The 17,809-nt window shown below is 42.0% G+C and overlaps 1 protein-coding gene across 4 annotated transcripts in view; it reads left to right on the top strand.

The window, feature by feature from the left end:
- The window catches only part of ANOS1 (anosmin 1), a 412,806-nt gene that overhangs the window by 342,110 nt on the left and 52,887 nt on the right, over window positions 1–17,809 (top strand). For all 4 annotated transcript variants that reach the window (XM_074323216.2, XM_074323214.2, XM_074323215.2 and 1 more), the window contains one exon: window positions 10,302–10,364. In XM_074323216.2, the coding sequence (XP_074179317.2) occupies window positions 10,302–10,364 (63 nt within the window). The remainder of the gene's footprint in view (window positions 1–10,301; window positions 10,365–17,809) is intronic.

Here is a 17,809-nt window from a genome sequence, read left to right as displayed (position 1 = left end):
CTCTCTCTCTCTCTCTCTCTCTCTCATATACACTTATAAATAGATATACTTATATATGTACTCTATAACTATAATAACAATTAACAATAACATAACAATACATTAAATATGTTAATATTAAAATAATATAACTAGAACAATTATAAGTATATATTTTATATGCTTATATACAATTGTTATTATATACTTGTTATATATTATAGTCATTTTATTTCACACCATTGAAAAATAAGTTGCCAACATCAGGACTCTTGACCCGAAATGTTTCAGCATGCCTCCCTTACCATGGACTTCATCCAATCCGGGCATTATAACGTTGATGTGGCACTATTATCTCCTAGGTAGCCTACAGTTAAATTTCATTCATTGTGCTGATATTGTCCTTTATAGCTTTGCTGTGTCTGACTCAGGATCTGGTCCATGATGCTTTGTGTTTGATGGTGACGCATCAGTCGTCTGAAAGCATTTCTCAGCCTGTGTTTACCTTCCCTGTCACTCATCGTCTCTAGACTGGGGGCTTATTGCTCTGTAGAAGGCACCTCATTCTGAATTGGTTCGCTGTTGCCTCATGGTTCAATTCAGGTTCTGCCTTTGGGACAGGACCCCTGCGTGGGTGACACTGTGTTTTCAGTGTGTCAGGCACACCAGGGGCACGTGAGGTGGGTTTTCCCATCCCTGGGGATGTTACTTTTATCTCTCAGGTGTTGTTTGCCAGGTTTCTCCACTGCACGGTGGTCACTTTCTAATAGTGTTACATTTTGAGAGGTAACCGTGCGAATATTATTTGAAATGTTAGTACTATGCTAAAACGCCATAGCAGATCGGGGTATGAACAGAGCATGTTCGGTCTTCTGTAAGACGATTCCGTGACGTATCCATTTCAAGAGACTGAAGGACGTACATAACGGTATAGTTTAAATGATAAAGAATTACAATGAGAGTATGGTTTTCTGATAACAAGTCTTTTGATTTCATTCCCTCCCCCATTTTAATCGGTTTTTGTTTGTTTCTAAACACTTGGACTGAAACTGAAAGGGATCTGACTGTCAGAGTTTCCTTTCGTGTGAAAAATAGCTGGGATGGAACGAGGCCTCGATTTCTTGATGAGCCTCCTGGCGGGAAAGTCATTCTCCTTCAAATATTTCAGAGAGAGTCGGTTTGTGAATGGGGACGGCTGAGGCTCAGCATTGTCGGGCCGAGCTGGCATCTTGCTGATGACTCCTCAAACTGTGCTTCTGCGGGCTGTCTGCCAAGAGATTTCCTTATGTTGGCAAGACACAGTGCACTTTCTGACACACAGGATTGTAACAATTTCTATACCAATGTAGAGCTGGAGCGAGTCCATGGGTATTTCTGAAGGCAATAGAGAACACATATTTTAGAGACATATTGGAGAGAAAAACCACTTTCATCTCAAAAACAGATCAACAGTTTCCCAGACAAGCTTGCTGCTGTTAATTTACAAAACAGAACTGGCCTTTGGAAATTTCTCTTGATAGCAGGATTATAGGCTATGAAAAGGTATATCTGTACGAAGTGAGAAGTTGAATTTTTTTTTTTTTTTTTGTGGAACCCAATGCTTAGTCTTTATATCTAGGCAACAATCCAGATACACATTATCTACAAACTGTTCTTTAATTTTTTTATTATTCAGCAGATAATATTTTTGTGGAAGCATACGGTATGCCCTACAAAAAGCGTACCGTCTCAGATTTTTCCTTCTGATCCCACCTTCCGGCCACACAAACAAGATTAACGCCACCCCACGCAACCATAGCTGTGCGATTTGGGCAAAAACTTCCGCAATTATGAAACAATTATTGGAATGTGCTGGAGAGACTGGAATTAAAAGAAATCCTATTTTCCTTTTCAATTAAAAGAAAAAAGGGTAGCTATCAGGGAAATACCAAACAAGTAAAAATACATTCTCCTTATTGGTCCGCTATTAGGTTGGTGCCACAGTAATTGCAATTTAAAAGGTTAAAAATAACTGCAAAACTGCAATTACTTTTGCACCAACCTAATACAAATGGAAGGGAACCAATTCACTGAGCACCTACTATGTGTAGGTGTCGTTAAAGATGTTGTTAAAAAAATTATTTCAAAAGAATCCTCTTATGCAAATATTATTCCATTCTTTTATGTATGAGAAACCTAAGGTTCAGGGAGGTTCAAGTAAAAATTAAATGGAGAAAAAGCATCTAGCAAGTGGCACATGAGGGATTCTCCTGTAGGTCAGTCTGACTCTAAGGCCCCAGGGTCCTTCCCTTGTCCTCACACCTGACTGGAAGCATCCGTTTCTGTATCCCTCCCCTGAATTTTCTATCCACTCAAGACCTTTCTATCCACTCAAGAGCTTTCTATCCACTCAAGAGCTTTCTATCCACTCAAGACCAGCTCAGTTGCACAGTATGTTTTCTCATCATATTGGAAAACTGGACGACACGTGCTACTAGTGACCATTGTCATGCATCTCCAAATTCCCGCACCCTCTGAGCTGAACAGTGACATTGAATGGTCTGCGTCCAATCATCGATGGAGTCATGGATCGAAATCCTGCTACCCAACCACTGCTTCTAAGAAAACGTTTTAGTCCCCACATCTGGGAGCTGTCGGGTTGGGTGCAATGCTGTCAAAGATTCCTTGCCTCTCTAAAAGTTCTGTGTTTCCGTGTTGTGACTTTCCTTTGTGCCTACCAGCACGTTCCAATGTCCTCATCTTCACAACTCCTGTTTCAGTCTTCTGGTGCACAAACACAAAAACAGGCATCAAAACAGATCAAACCCAAATGTTTTGATGAAACTCTTGAGATCTCCCCCATCTTGCCATCCCACCTCCCCAAATTCTTGACACACCAATCGTCATATTTTCTGCACTGCCTCTTTCACATGTTTCTGGACTTTTGCTTACAAATGAACGTGCCTTTTTTTTTCACCTTTCTAGACTGTCAAAAACTTGAAGGCAGGCCGTGTGTGTGTGTTTCATAGATGCAGCAAACCCATTACTTAAATGGTGCTGTGGTAATGGAATTCAGCAAGTGTTTATGAAAGGAGGGAATATGTAGAGACAAAGAGAAGAGACACCTGTAAATGCTCGTGAAGAGCTTTAACCTTTCTCCAGAAGTCCATCTCCACAGTTCCAGCAGCTTGGTGGGGATCCACCAGATACCTCAAGCTCACGTGTTAGTCTTCCCATGTTTGTTTCTTCTGCACCCTCCATGGTTCTGATCCCATTGGTCTCTCTCCAGTCTAGTTAGGAATTTTGGGATGTTTTCCCATTCTCGCGTCTCCCTCATTCCCATCTTTCGAAGCAAACCAGTAACTATGTCCAGGAGCTTATACCTCCCCATCTCTTTCCATAGCTTTCTTTTCCTTTCTCCTGTCATCAAATGTCCTCTGCCATCCAGATGGCATATCAACACTAGAAATGTGGCAAGAAGATTTGGAAGACATGGTAGAAACTTTTCTGCTGGTTTTGTTTGCTACAATATCTCAACTCTCCAATCCCTCTCCTATTCCAACCCTCAAGTTCTCTTAAACATTAAACACAAACTGGGGCAAGCAACTCTGTTCTACGAGTGTCAGTGGCTCCTCCTTAAATTCCAGGGGTCATCTTTCTCACCTTGTATTTTATTGTGTCTTCTCCCCTTTAGCTACCAAAAACCATATTCCCCACTCCCGCCATATATGTGCAGTATCACCCCCAAAATCTATTTATAATTGATGAAGTCCTATTCATCCTTCTAAGCTAATTCATGAGTTGTGAATTCTATGAAATCTTGTCCAATTGTGCCATGTGGAAATACATATCATTTGTTTATTTGCATATGGGACATTATTCTTCTACCACTTACTTTATGCATCATTGCTTTAGACGTATTTATTTACATGCTTTCCCCCATGGAGATTATATGCTACCTCAGGGCACAACAAATCTTTGCCACAGTTCCCCCCACCTTGGTGACTAGGTAAATATTTTGCACACCGGAAATACTAATCTGTCTTTATGGATTTAACAGATGTTAATGGGAACAGGTCCAAGTGTATGGAATGCTAGTTGCTTTGTTTCAGTGTGGTTTCTGTTCCTCTAACATAATGTAATTTGGGGTTCTGTTTCCTTGATTATTGGACATGCGTGCAAATTTCAATTTTGTGTGAACCCTTTTTGCTTCAGAATTTGTGATTACTGTTCAGGTAGTATAATTTCCTTTGCTGACATTATAAATTATGAAAGCAGTTCAATGTAAGGGATGGAATTTCGACCAGGTGGTAGTTCACCAAAGCAGTATCAACAATTTCCCTCTTTGTCAGTACTTTGGCTTGGAAGCGTTGTATCCCTTCGGTGTGTGATACGAAATACTCGGTCTTATTGGTTGTGATTATGTAAATACCTTGGAATTTGTAGCACCTAGCTCATTCTGGAACTCAATCCTCCTTGGGATCATAATTATTTAGTAATCCCATGGATTTGCAAAGTACTTTTCAGTTTGCAAATCTCTTCCACACACATTATCTCATTCAGCCCTCGTAGGCACGTGGCGTCCACAGAGCAGTGCTCGATAATGGAAACCATATTCCTGGGATTATGCCAAAGCATAGGTCCAAACTCCAAATCCCACAGTCTCAACCAGAGTTGCCTGCTTTGTTTCCTCCACCTCTCTAAACAGCAGCTGCCTCTCTCTGAAATGTAAGAATCATAGTGGCTAAGTTTACACACCCCCATAGATTTGGTAGGAGGGTCCATGAACAAATCATTTAAAAAGTGCTCCCTTCCTGTGTCTGTGAAGGTTCTGGCACTCTTTCCCATTCAGCAATGTTTTTACAAGTCAGTGTAGACGATTGTACTCTCCTCTTTGAATTAGCAAACCAAGGCTAAATCGTGGGTGTGGTTTCCCCCAGTTGTAGCTTAGACACACGGCAGAGTTAGGGCGCAAACCAAGCGTTTCCGTTGCTCTGTCTGTGCTGGCTGCACTCTCATGATACACACGGGTTGTTCCTTAGAATCTGTGGTCTCATTTGCATGCCCAATCCCATGTGCCTTGTGAAGGGTTATAAAATGGTTAGCAGACATATTCCCTCTGTCAGAGGAGTTTACAGTCAATCAGAGACAGTGGGACTTCAGTTGAACTCATGGATTCCACAAACCAGTCACAAGTACAGCATGAGAGCTCGCGGGGGAAACTGCAAATGCTTACGTGGTCGCAGAGACTGGGAATCAATGTATGCTGTGTGCACAATGGTGGTCAAATATAGATAGCTTGATAATGTTGTAATGACTATGTAAGGTGCTAGGTGGGTACTAGACTAATCGGGGGGATCATATGAATGTCTATCCTCTGTGCTGTACACCTGAAACTAATATAAAATAATATTGAATATCAACTGCAGTTGAAAAATAAAATAAAATAAAGAAATGAACTCTCAAGGCATGAAAAGACGTGGAGGAACCATAAACGCATATTGCTAAGTGAATGAAGCCAGTCTGAAAAGGCCACAGACGATATGGATCCAACTCGATGGCATTGTGGAAAAGGCAAACACGCTGGAGACAGAGACAGAGCAGCGTTTGTCAGGGGTGGGATTGGGGGGTGTGGTGAGGGAGGGCAGGATGAAGAGGGGAGCACAGAGGGTGTTTAGGGCAGCGGAACTAGTCTGTGTGACGCTATAATGGTGGGTACCTCTCATCGTACATTTGTCATAACCCATAGCGCATACAGCACCCAGAACCCTAATGCAAGCGATGGACTTTGTGGGATAACGAGATGTCCGTATGGGCTCATTGACTGTAAAACATGCACCACCCTGGCAGGTGTTGACAGTGGAGGCACGTGTGCTGACGGAATGTAGATGGAAACTGTACTTTCTGCTCAATTTCGGTAGGAACCTGAAGCCGCTCTAAAAAATATGTCTATTCAGAAGAGGAAGGTAAACACAAAAATAGATGGTTTGCAGCAGCTGTTGATCTGGGTGGAGCAGGCCAGAATAGCTTCCCTTGAAGGAAGAAATATAGACACAGAATAGAAGAAACCAGCTTCAAGGAAACAATTCATATGAAGCTGAGGATGTCGGTTGTGCGGAATTTGCTGGTTGACCAGATGTTCTGAATGTAAACCCATATACTTCGGGCATAATTTGATAATTATTGATTACTTTTAGCCAGGGAACTCACATTATCAAAACCATGTCTTGGAAGGATAAATGTGACCAAAATAAAGAGGGTGCCCCCCAAAATGTGTTCACATTTTAAGAAAGGAAAGAATTGCATTAAAATGACGCTGATGGGAACCACTTTGAGCACCTCTTGTAATTGCAGAAGTCAGACGTGACTTGCATTCCTCTTTTGTTATCAGTATATATAGAGTATTACAATGTTAATACAGTTTTTTCCTTTCTTAAAAGGTGTGTGCCTTTTCGTGGTGCCCTCTCTATATAGAATTATATCACGATTAGAGGTCACAGTTTGAGTAGCCTTTACTTATCTGTCCTGGGGACGTTGTTTCTTAAAGGTCAACTCTGTTATTATGACTAATTAACTGCATTTGGTTCAAAACTTCTCAGTCTCAGCACTATTGAGATGTGGAACCAGATAATTATTTCTGTCACATGGGGTGCTGCTATACTCTGCATTGTAGGATGTTTAAGTGGCATCCATGCCCTCTACCTACATGAAGCCAGTGGTTCTCTCCTCAGTTGTAACAAGTAAAAGCATCTCCAGATATTGCCAAATGTCCCCTGGGGGCACAACACCACTCCCATCCAGAACCACTTAACTTAGAGCAATTAAAATAATTTATCTAGTATCTTATGCTGTGAATAAATCACAATAGATAGAGACCTGTACAGCGTTGTGCAATATACTGAAAGGTTGGAAAGGCTTACGTAAGATCTATATCGCTGGCTTCTCTGTGGAGTTTACGTGTGCCAACCCTAGTACTGGTTATAAAGCCATTTAAAGTGATCGATACATTTACTCAACAAGGGTTTACTGAGCTGCTACACAAATGTTGCAAGAAGTGTCACGAAGTCTGGTGCTCCCGTATCTTGCATTCTAGTGGAGTATTGTATGAACATGTTTTATTATGCCTTTCAAAATGTAAATTTGTTGCAGAATTACCATCCAAGCACGTGATAGTGCAAATATGTCTTTCTAGATTAAGTAAAAAAAATTGGTATCTGTGTTTCAAATGAAGAACTATGCAGTTAGCTCTCTCAAGCTTTTTTAAAAATTTTAATTTCTCTGAAATTTGAAGTTTTTCTTCATTGGACTTGAAGCCATAGCCTAGGGTGAAACAATTTCAAACATTGATTATCCTAAAACCCGAAAGCCTATAAAACACTTGACTTTCGTTACTGTCGTTTTTGTGTGTTATAGGTTGAGGTGATACGTGATGAGGGCAGTAACAGTTGCCATATATAATAAATTCTAAAGCAACTGTCTCCCATTATTATTTTTCTCACGTTGCCTTCTCTCTTGGAAAACAGATTTGGAGAGGTCCTCCTCTTCCAAAACTTTTTATTATAACTGTTAATTACTTGGAGAAACAGAAGGCATTTTCTCTTTATTTGACGTATGAGAGAAATGGCTGTCATTTTTTTTTTTTTTTTTTTTTTACTTTGGCTTTTGTTGAAATCATGTCACCTGGCCAAGGGTGCTGTACTGCAATTGAACTTTGGCAAATTTATCCTGCAAAGATTTACTCAGACATCTGCATTTGGCTATTCTTGTCAGGTAGTTTTCCCCGAGGATTGTGGAAAGAAAAAGTTGGCTGTGTTTACTAACATTTTGAGATGTAGCATTAGACATTGTCGATTAGTAAGTATTGGAAACGAGGCGAGCATGCAATTACCGGAGAGTTTTAAGTGAACTGCATAAACCAATGCTAGATTTGGCAGACAGAGATTCTGGATTAGCAAGAAGACAAAGGAGTCATGTACTGCTTCCATTAGCAGTTCAGAAATGTGCCCGGTTTTGTGAAGGTAAAAGGTACGTGACTGTTCTACAAGCTGGCATTGCGGAGATCTCCAAGAACTGAGACCTTTTAACGCATGGTGTCTATCCAGTTTTTATATGGAATAAATGCTTGGTGGATGGATGTTTCCCGAATGAATGACGAAGACTTAAGTTGTCAGTAGCTGAACCTGCACCCGTGAAACAACCCCAGGTCTTGTGCAGTGGTCTTGCTGTGTTGTAGGTCACTTCCCCCTCTGAACAAAATCCCAATGTGTTTATTCACTTCAAATGGCCTTGAGAAGGGATTAGATCAGCCATACTTGTGAAACGAGCCCTCAGCTTTATTGGCTGTGAGCCCATGTCTTAAAATAAATAAGGGGAGCTCTGAGGATAAGGCAAAAGCAACTCTGAGGAACTCATAAAATAAGTAAAGTAGACAAGTTTTTAAACTACATCGTTGCTATTGGGAAAACGGCCTTTTTTCAGCGTTGTGATATTGGTAAAAAGTAGTCCTTTTGTTTTGCAACATGCTTGAAAGAACTGAACATTTGTGAACTGGAGACAAGCTCATTCATATAGGTCTCGGAAACGCACGAGTAACAAGCTCGTAGTTTTAAATTCAAATAACTAAAAATGAATTGTTCCTACCCAATTTTTAGAATAAAAAAATATGAAATAGTCTCATGTGAAATGGGTTCCAAATGAAATTTACATGCAGCAAGAAACAGACACTACAGACTCTGTTTTCATCAAATTCTTTTAGGTTTTTTTTTCCAGCTTTATTGGGATATAATTGACATAGAAGATTGTATACGTTTCAGGTATACCGTGGGCTGGTTTGATACACATATATGTTGCGAAATGTTTATGACAGTGAAGCAGTGCTTTGTAAAGTTTAGTAATAATCAAAATTTCCAGGAGAACTTGTTAAAAGAGATACCTTGGTCTCAAGCTCAGGGATTCTGACTCTAGGTCTGGGAACAGGCCAAGCATTGACATCTGTCAGAAACTGCTAAGTGATGTTTCCATTATTGGTCATTTGTCATACCTCAGTTAGCGCTATGACAGATGGACAAGTGGTTTGTTTGCAAATATATACTTTTCATTGAAAAAAATGGCCGATGGATATCTGAAAATGAAGTTTCACTGTAGATTTTTCCAATTTATCTTTAAACAATACCTTTATTTTTAAGCAGGGAGGTTATTAGGGAGTAGACTCAAAAAATAGTATCTGTATATATCCTGAATTCTACATTATACGTGTCTGAAATTTAACCCAGAATCTTGACTAATTGAAAAACGTATCCACAACGAAATAAACATTATATAGGTAAGAGAATCATGAGCTTATGGGTGCTAGGGGTATACCAATATTTACATGACTGATGTTTTACTACACATGGCTCTTAATTTTTACTAAAACTTGTATTAAAATATAATTTTGAGAATGAAATCTCAGTTTATAAGAATGTAACATTTTCATTTCAACTATGAGACCTGGCTGCTCTCTTTTATTTAATATTATATATTTTAATTAGTTCTATTTATATAATATTATCTATCTAGTATATTTTATGTGCTATTATTATATATTATATGTAGTACTATATATAGGAATACACTATATGTTACACATGTACCTGTATGTACTTTGTTTATTCAAGAATATTATTGTTTATTGTTACAATTGTTATTGAACAATAGAGGCTAGCTATTATCTTTGATTAATCTCAATATATATGTTAATACATTATATATTCAAACTTTATTCTCTATTCCGAAACGTTCATATCAGAATCTCATGTTCAGGTATATTTATATGCATTTTAATGGAGTGAACTGGATGGATGTTAATTGTGCTGTATTCACTGAGCTAAAGACATAAGTTAACATAAGCAGAGTGTGTGTGTTATTTTGAATGCAGTCCAGCTTCACTCAATCGCTTGCAGAATAGTATATAAAACATAGCTCTGCGTTGCCCATGGAAAAACAGGCTCGTATTAGCGTTCATGAGAAAAAAAAAATCTGTAACAACCACCTTTAAAAAGTATCTCTCACTGACTAACAAACATTTCTTCTCCACATTGTTCTGCCTGGTGGCGAACGTCACCACGTGTCCCACATGTCACCGCCACTGTGTGCAACTTTTCTTTTCCCGTTGTGTTTCTGTGTGCGTCTCCTGCCATCCGGGCAGCTTCTGCTGGCATTCCCATTATATGTAGTTAGCACGAGCCGCTGCTCTATGAGCCAGCAAATGTAGGTGTTGGAAAGCACAGCCCACACGTGTGTTCTTTCACCTTGGATTTGTTCCTACCCGGTGCTGATTTATTTCTGTTGTTCATCTCCCCCAGTGCCTGGAGCCCTGCAAGGAGTCCTGGGACCTGCGGAAGGAGCAGTGCCAGAGGTTCTGTGAGGTGAGGTAGCCGTCCACCGGCCCCGAGTGCATGGCTGAGGTGGGACAGTTCTGCAAGGGGTCATGGGCAGAAAGGACATGCGTGTTCTTCTGCAGCTTGGAGAGTTCATTTACTGTGTCTGTGTCTGTGTGTGTGTGTGTGTGTTTGTGTGTGTGTGTGTGACACACATCAAAAAGAAAAACATTCTCCAGCGTCCTTAAGACCTAGCCAACCGCTGCTTCCGTTATTGGTAAATCAAACAAAAAAGTTTTGTTGCCTACGCTTGGAAGACCAGAAGCGTTCTAAAGGTACAAACAATTGCCATCCTGCACTCCCACCTTCCTTCATGGCTCTTCTGTGGGTAATTCTCTGTGTGCTAGTGACCTTTTCATGCCACTGGGGAGAAGCCACCCAGTTTATTAGCAGCAGGCTTTCTCACACATTTTCATCTCATTGGCTCCCCATTTCCTGGGCAGGTTTGCCCACTGAAGTCTCTGGGGGACATCTTACGTTCACTGTGCTTTCAGTCAGGTAATTAATAATATCCTTGTGCTGGACAGCCACTGTCAAAAAGCACCCGTCGTGCCGAAGAGGAGAGAGAGAGTTTGCTGCACTGTCTCCTCGGGGCTAACTAGGAACCTGGAGGTTTGCCCGCTCCAGGTAGAAAGACCTGGTCTGAAACCCACCTCTGACACCGTTCCCTGTGTCCACGTGCTACCACAGCTGGACTTCCCTTGGACAGTTACAAGGGGTCACCACGTTACGGGTTATTCTAGAAAGTGTTCAGTAGTGTGTTAGACAGGTGGAAGGAAGTATTGCTCCATGACCAACATGATCTTCTAATGCCCACTTTAGTTTGCTCTGCAAGTTTCTACTCGGCATTGCATGGCTGGCTGGAGCCTTGGTGATTTGCAGACTTTTTCATGGGGATTTCTGCAGCCAGGAGTGCTTGAGGCCTGAAGGAAGTCCTCGGAAGCGTGTTGTAATTGTGACCATCAGAATGCCTTGAGTAATCTGTAGGACTGGCAGGTACTCAGAGTTATTTAGCCAGTTTCTCTGCTGCGGACACTCCACACTGAGCAAACGATTTATTGCTAAACTGAATGGAAGAAAACCTCATATATCGTTTTTGTATCCAGACCTTTTCTAGGTATTGGGGATGACACAGAGTAGCATAAATCGTGCTTTCTGTTCTCCCTCCAGAGAGCTGACATACCACCCAGCAGTTTTTCCAAAACAGTTTGGCTCCTTCAGGGATCCAGCAAACGTGCTTACCTGGTATTAAATTGAGCGTATCTTTATAGTAGTTATCTACTGCTGCGTAACAAATGACCCCCGACCTCAGTGGCTTCAAAGAACACACGTTTACTCTCTCGTGGTTTCTACGGGTCAGGGGTTCTCTGCTGTAGGGTCCCTCAAAGCTTTCATCCTGTTGTTGGTTGGGCTGTGTTCTCGTCTGGGGTGCACAATGGGGTCAATCTGCTTCTAAGCAGGTTCCCATTGTTCGCAGAATTCATTCCCTTGAAACTGTAGGATGGTGCTTCCGTGTTCTGGCTGGCTCTTGGCAGGAGTCCACTCTCTGCTCTGAGAAGTTGCCTGCAGCTCCTGGTCACCTGGCCCCGTTAGTGGGCTACTTACACATGTGTATTTACTTCTCTAAGGCCAGCAGGAGAATCTTGACCTCCTGTCCTCTGAGACTGTCTTATTATGTTAATATAATACTATCATAATCTCAGGATTGGCATGACTTCAATTTGGCAAATTCTATTGGTTAGATGCAAGTTGCCCCGCCCCCCACACACACACGAAGGTGATAAGACCAGGAAGTGACTCAGTGGACCTCTCTCTAGGGTGTGCGTACTATAGAAAGCACATGAAAAGAAGGGATTCAGGCCCCTTGAGAAATCAGACAGTGCAGAGGCATCAGAAATAAAAGACAAAACCTGCTGAATGGATGCAAAGGCAGGGGAGGGAGGCCATCCCCGTATCTTCCATGGCCTATAACGTGAGCTACTTCTTTTATTTTGCCTTCTGTCCACAAACCGCACATCTACACAAAGTAAAACATACTGTTGTAGAGTCTTGAGGAAGGAGAGGTGCCAGGCTGTTTTCTTTATAAACACATTATTACTTACGATCTGTGCCTGTGGGTTGATATGGCTACGTCTGCTCCCTGAGAAGGAAGAGATCCCTGAAGGTCATTTGAAACCTGTCGCTGTGGAAATTCCAAGTGGGATGGTGTGCTTCTGTAATTGCCGTTTGCTCTGAAACCACTGTGAGGTCTTCTGCACCCAATCAGTTTATTAAAGTGGGATGCGTGTGTCAAAATTGTGGTCTGGTCTGGCAGGAAAGGTTAATTGAAACTTGGAAGGTGGACAAAACAGGCCAGTTAATGTGATGAGTTTTGTCGAGATGCATTAGCCCAGGGGCCACATAACTCAACTCCCGATGTTCAGTTTAGTTGCTTTGATTGTTCTCGCGTCTCTGTGTGTTTTTTGTTTCTGTCTTACTTTGCAGTACGTATCTGACTATTATGTTGAAATACACTGAATCCTGGGGGAAAAATGGGTCTCTGTTTCAGCATTCTTAAGGCTGGTCATTCACTGAGACAGACCTCATATAATCAGTTGTCACAGTATTTATTAAGAGTGCATGCAAGGTCCATATGGTAATGAAGTCTCCTCCCAGAGGGACTTTGCACTTTGTTCTACAATAGAAACGAGACTCTTAGATACATTTGGCCCAGTGTGTTAAGAGCTGACTTGTTGTGACATCACACGGTCCATAAAACTGAAAAGATTTACTATCTGGTCCTTTACAGAAAATGGTTTCCAACGCCTGCTCTAAGAGAAAGACCAACAGTCTGGATATTATAAAAACCACGTAGAGTGTTATTTCTTAATCTGTATTGCCAGCACCTATTTCTAAACATAAAGTGTAGTTCTTCGTCATTTTAGTCATGAAGTGAATTTTCCCACATGGGAGAGATTTTTCTTTTTGCTGGGTGACACTCAGCTCATCTTTATTTCTGATGTGTCTGATTTCATGACACCCAACCCTCGTAGGAGCTTATTGGGACGTCAGCCTTGACAGTATGAAGTGTGCATTAGGGGTCAAGCAAAGCTGAGACCTCATCTGCTTCAGGGGTTAATTAGTGAGAGAAGTATCCATTGTTGAACATGTTAAGTGCATCAGACTGGATTCTGGTAGGTCCATTCCTTGTCAGTGTGGAATAAGGAGGTTTTCACACCACGACAGGTAGGGTTGTTGATTCATTTCTTTGTGGGTTCTGCCATTCAAAATGTTTCCCAAGCTCATTACACTTGATTTTCATAACCATTCTTAGAAGAATTTAGGTCTGAATTTCATCAGGTGAACTTCTGAACAATAGAACTGACACCCAAGGAGAAAGTGGTTTTCATTACACAAGACTCCACGGTGAATTGGTAGAAAAATCAGATCTAAAACAGGATTCATAGGTACAATCGCCTGTGTTCTTCTGAAAAGCCAATTAGTGAACCATCCCGTGTCCATTCAATTAAGGTTTGATATGAAAGACGGACTCAACTTTTACTAAAAACATTTCCTATTTTTCTCAAAATAAAACCACATTATAGTATGGCTCATGGGTACTCCCTTTCGGGAAGGGGTCAGTGTTTCGGGGGCACTAGAATGGCGTTTGGGGTAGTATGCCTGGCTCTTTCACCTACTTGTACCATCTGAGCAGTCGTGCCAACGAGAGACATGGGTGGCTTAGTCTGGGGTGTAAGTGGTGGAGCGGGGGCTCAGAAACGGTCACCACACATAATAGCTGAGAGGTAGAGCTCACAGAGGTGGTTACAGGTGTTACATGAGGGACCGGAGGAAAAGGAGAATCAATGATTTGCCAGGGCTTTTGTCATGAACAGCTAGAGGAAGGACATTAGGATGACATTTAGATGATACTGAAATGTGGGATAAGTGACAGGCACACATTTTCGGGGGGGCCCCGGAGAGGAGCGGCTGGGGGAAGAAAGAAGAGCCCGGAAGTTTGGTGTTGAGCTTACTATGTTTGAAATGTCAATTACTCAGCTACATGGGATGTGTTGTAGGCACCTAAATATGAGGAGTTCTGTAGTTGAGGGCAGACGTCTAGGCTGGAAACACGGACGTCATCGGACATAGATGGCATATAAAGTTGTGAAGCTGGAGGAGGTGATAGAAACAGAAGGGCTGCATGGGTTATGCCCTGGATCACACCAGTGTAGGAAGGATGGGGAGATTAGGGAGAGGGTCCCCTAAAGGAGGGGCGTAGCGTTCTAAAAGCCAAATGACAAAGTTTCTCGGGAAGGAAGGGGTGATCAGTTACCTCTACAAGAATCTGGAGTTCTGAAAATGGATCATTGGATTCTGCGATGTGGAGGTCACTTTTGACCTTGACAAAGCCATGTTACTGGGTGGCTGAAGAGACAGCCTGAGTGGCATGTGTTTCAGCGGGTGGAGGGCGGGACTGCAAGGAACGTTCCAGTGACCATTGCAGTGACAGGAAGGAGGTTGTGGGTAGAGGGGGAAGCTGCGTGATCAGACATCTAATTATTTTAGGATGAAGAAATAATGCCATAGAATAAGCAGATGGGAGTTATCCAGAAGAGAGGGGGTGTTTGATGTGGAAAGAGAGAGGGGAGAATTGCAGTTCGTAACCATAAGTGGGCAATGGCATGCATTGCACAAACGAGAGGAAGGTTTGAAGTGGGTCAAAGGACCCGCCCTCTGTGTCCCAGGAAAGAGAATATACAAGAACACACAGGCCCAGATCCAGGTGGGTGTGGAGGTGGCACTTGTGAAGTGTCCTTCTGAATGCTTCGCTTTTTTTGGTAAAATAGGGTGATTATCTCCGAGTGGAAGTGATAGAAGGTGATAGAAGCGGTGGTGACCAGCGCGTCGTATGTTTCCCAAAAGTGTTCGTTTTCATGACTATAAATACTATTTTTGAGTTTTACAAATGACAAACGTTTCCCTTTGACATGTTCATAACACGTAAAAGTGTTACTTACATCTCTGGATTGTGACCCTTAGGCAATGTGGAGTGGACAGTGCAGATTTTGTCCAAGTTTTGTTTTCAACTTGGATTGCAGTGGGAGTAATGCCATCAACACGTTTCAAGGCATGCTTATGAGTTTTTATAATTGGTATGAGATTTCCTTTGCCGGTCAACTTATAGCGGAAATGATCCTCAATATATCACATTTTATAGTTGTAGAGAATATAGGCCCCGAGAATATCAAGAATATCGAAAGACTTTTTAGCATTGTTCAGTAATTTATTGACTAATAGGCTATTTTTTTTCCCCATAACGAGCCTCAATCTTCGTGGAGTCTTTATATGACGCAGGGGAGTATAGAATTATATGAGACTCGATTGGAGGACAGTTGATACGTTTTGAAAATTTATAAGAGGCTGAGACTGGACGTTATTCTGAATGATTCAAGACCCATCTTGTCTGGAAAGAAAGACTAGATACATAAGACGGAATCAGAGGAATATCATGGAAATTGCAAAAACGATCCAAACTGGTAAAAAATGCCTGTGAAGCACTTAACCAGTGTCCAAAGGTAACAAACATTAGATCAGTGTTAGCTCTTTTTATTATGAAGGCAGGGGCAAGGTCCGCACTTTGAATTCTGATAGGTCAGTAAGATATGGGCTTAAAAGGTCCCCCTGAATTTGTAGTTAGGAGGTGACCGCAAACCAGTGTCACGGGGTTTCTGTGGAGGGGTAGGACTCACTCAATACAATGTGAGGGAGAAAGTGTAGACCAAACACACACAACTCTTTCTGCAAGTGTGAGTCTCTTCGCTAAGATTACTTGTGTAGGAAAGAGCAGTGAGAAGGGGTTGTGTTCAGGGGTTTTCTTTCTGAGGACGTGATTTTTGTGAGCTTTGGCCTTGGGAAGACTTGAATCCATTTACATGCTGAGGGGAAAAGAACACTGTCAGGAGTGCGAGGTTGGAGGGACGTTGGGTAGAACACGCAGATTTCTAGGGATGACTCAGTTTCAAAGCCAGCTGGAGACGCTCAGCCTTCTGCAGAGGCCAGCTGCAGTTCCCAGGACAACCGGAAGCGGGGCTACTCAGGCTTGTGTGCACAGATCACCCAGAAATCCGGCTAAGACACACATACGCTTGGATCAGTAGCCGTGGGCACAGAGTGCATTTCCGACAGGGGACATTGAGCTGCCAGACCCACTAGCCTTTCCAGGGCCGGATGTGGGGTCCCTCTTTGATGTTGGAGTTCCCCTCAAGCACTCACTTGGAGTTGTCTACTAAGGGTATGACGTCTTTGTGATTTCTTCTCTGATGTTCTACAGAGAGAAAATACGCGATTGCCGATACCCATTGAAAATACACCAAGGGACATGTGTTTTGAAAGTGAGTTTTGCTCCCAGTGGAGTCTGACAATTGATACCCCTCATACAAGGTGACACATTGGCCTTCAAAATGAACAGACAAACAGGCCAAGGGAGAGTAAGCTGAGATAAACATAAGTAAAGATGATGCTAATTTAACAAAAGGGACGTGTAGTCACGGGAAAGTGGCTTCCCTAATATGCACGCTTCTGGTTTTCTCCTGCTTTTATATGATTCATGGCTAAGGTCTACAATTTGCCTGGGAACCAAATTAATTGTAATCACAGCTGATAAATTAGAATGTAGAATTGAATTTCCAAGCAAATTATAATTGCATTTCCAAGCGTAAATTAGAAGCCTTTCAATTGAGAAGGCTTTTTCCTATTTCATGCATACCTAGTACTTAGATGCCTTTTTTGAAAGAGACAACTAGCAGTTTTGTTTGTATGCTATAATGCAGTTATTTTTTATGGGAACTATACATGCACATTTAAAAAATTAATATAACAAACTACACAGGAGAGTAAAAGCAAACGGTTACACCAAATTCTGCCATCCAGAATAGCTGGACATACGACTGCTCTCATAGCAAATCTAACGCTTACCTCATGGGAAATTCTACTGAAAAGTTTGAGCCTTGGCCGGTGTCTGAAAACTCAGATTTCGAGAGGGTTCCACCATTCTGTAACTGAGAATAGGGTCTCACGGTGCCTAAGCTGTGAGTACAAGCAGTATGGTTTATGATGAGCCGTGTTTTCCTCCTGGGAGTCTGGTATTTTGGTACACGGGAAGCACAGGTGCTTATGTGGCCAGCCCCCAATAAGAACTCTGAGCATTGCATCTCCACTGAACTTCTCTGGGTGACAGCACGCCGCACAGGTTGTCACAACTCATGGCTGGGAGTAAGCATTTTGGTGTGGCTCCCTGAGGACAGGGCTCTTGGAAGCTGGCCCCGGCTTCCCCTGGACGTCTCCCCATACACCTGTTTGCTTCTGCTCATCTCGCTTTGCATCCCTTTGCTGTAGTAGTAAATCATTGTCATGAGTATGACAGTACACTTAGTCCTGTGAGACCTCTGGCG

Source organism: Rhinolophus sinicus, chromosome 18, assembly GCF_057876585.1.
Source record: "Rhinolophus sinicus isolate RSI-liver-muscle chromosome 18, RSI-T2T, whole genome shotgun sequence".
NCBI lineage: Eukaryota > Metazoa > Chordata > Mammalia > Chiroptera > Rhinolophidae > Rhinolophus > Rhinolophus sinicus.
This window is presented reverse-complemented; position numbering and strand designations above follow the sequence as displayed.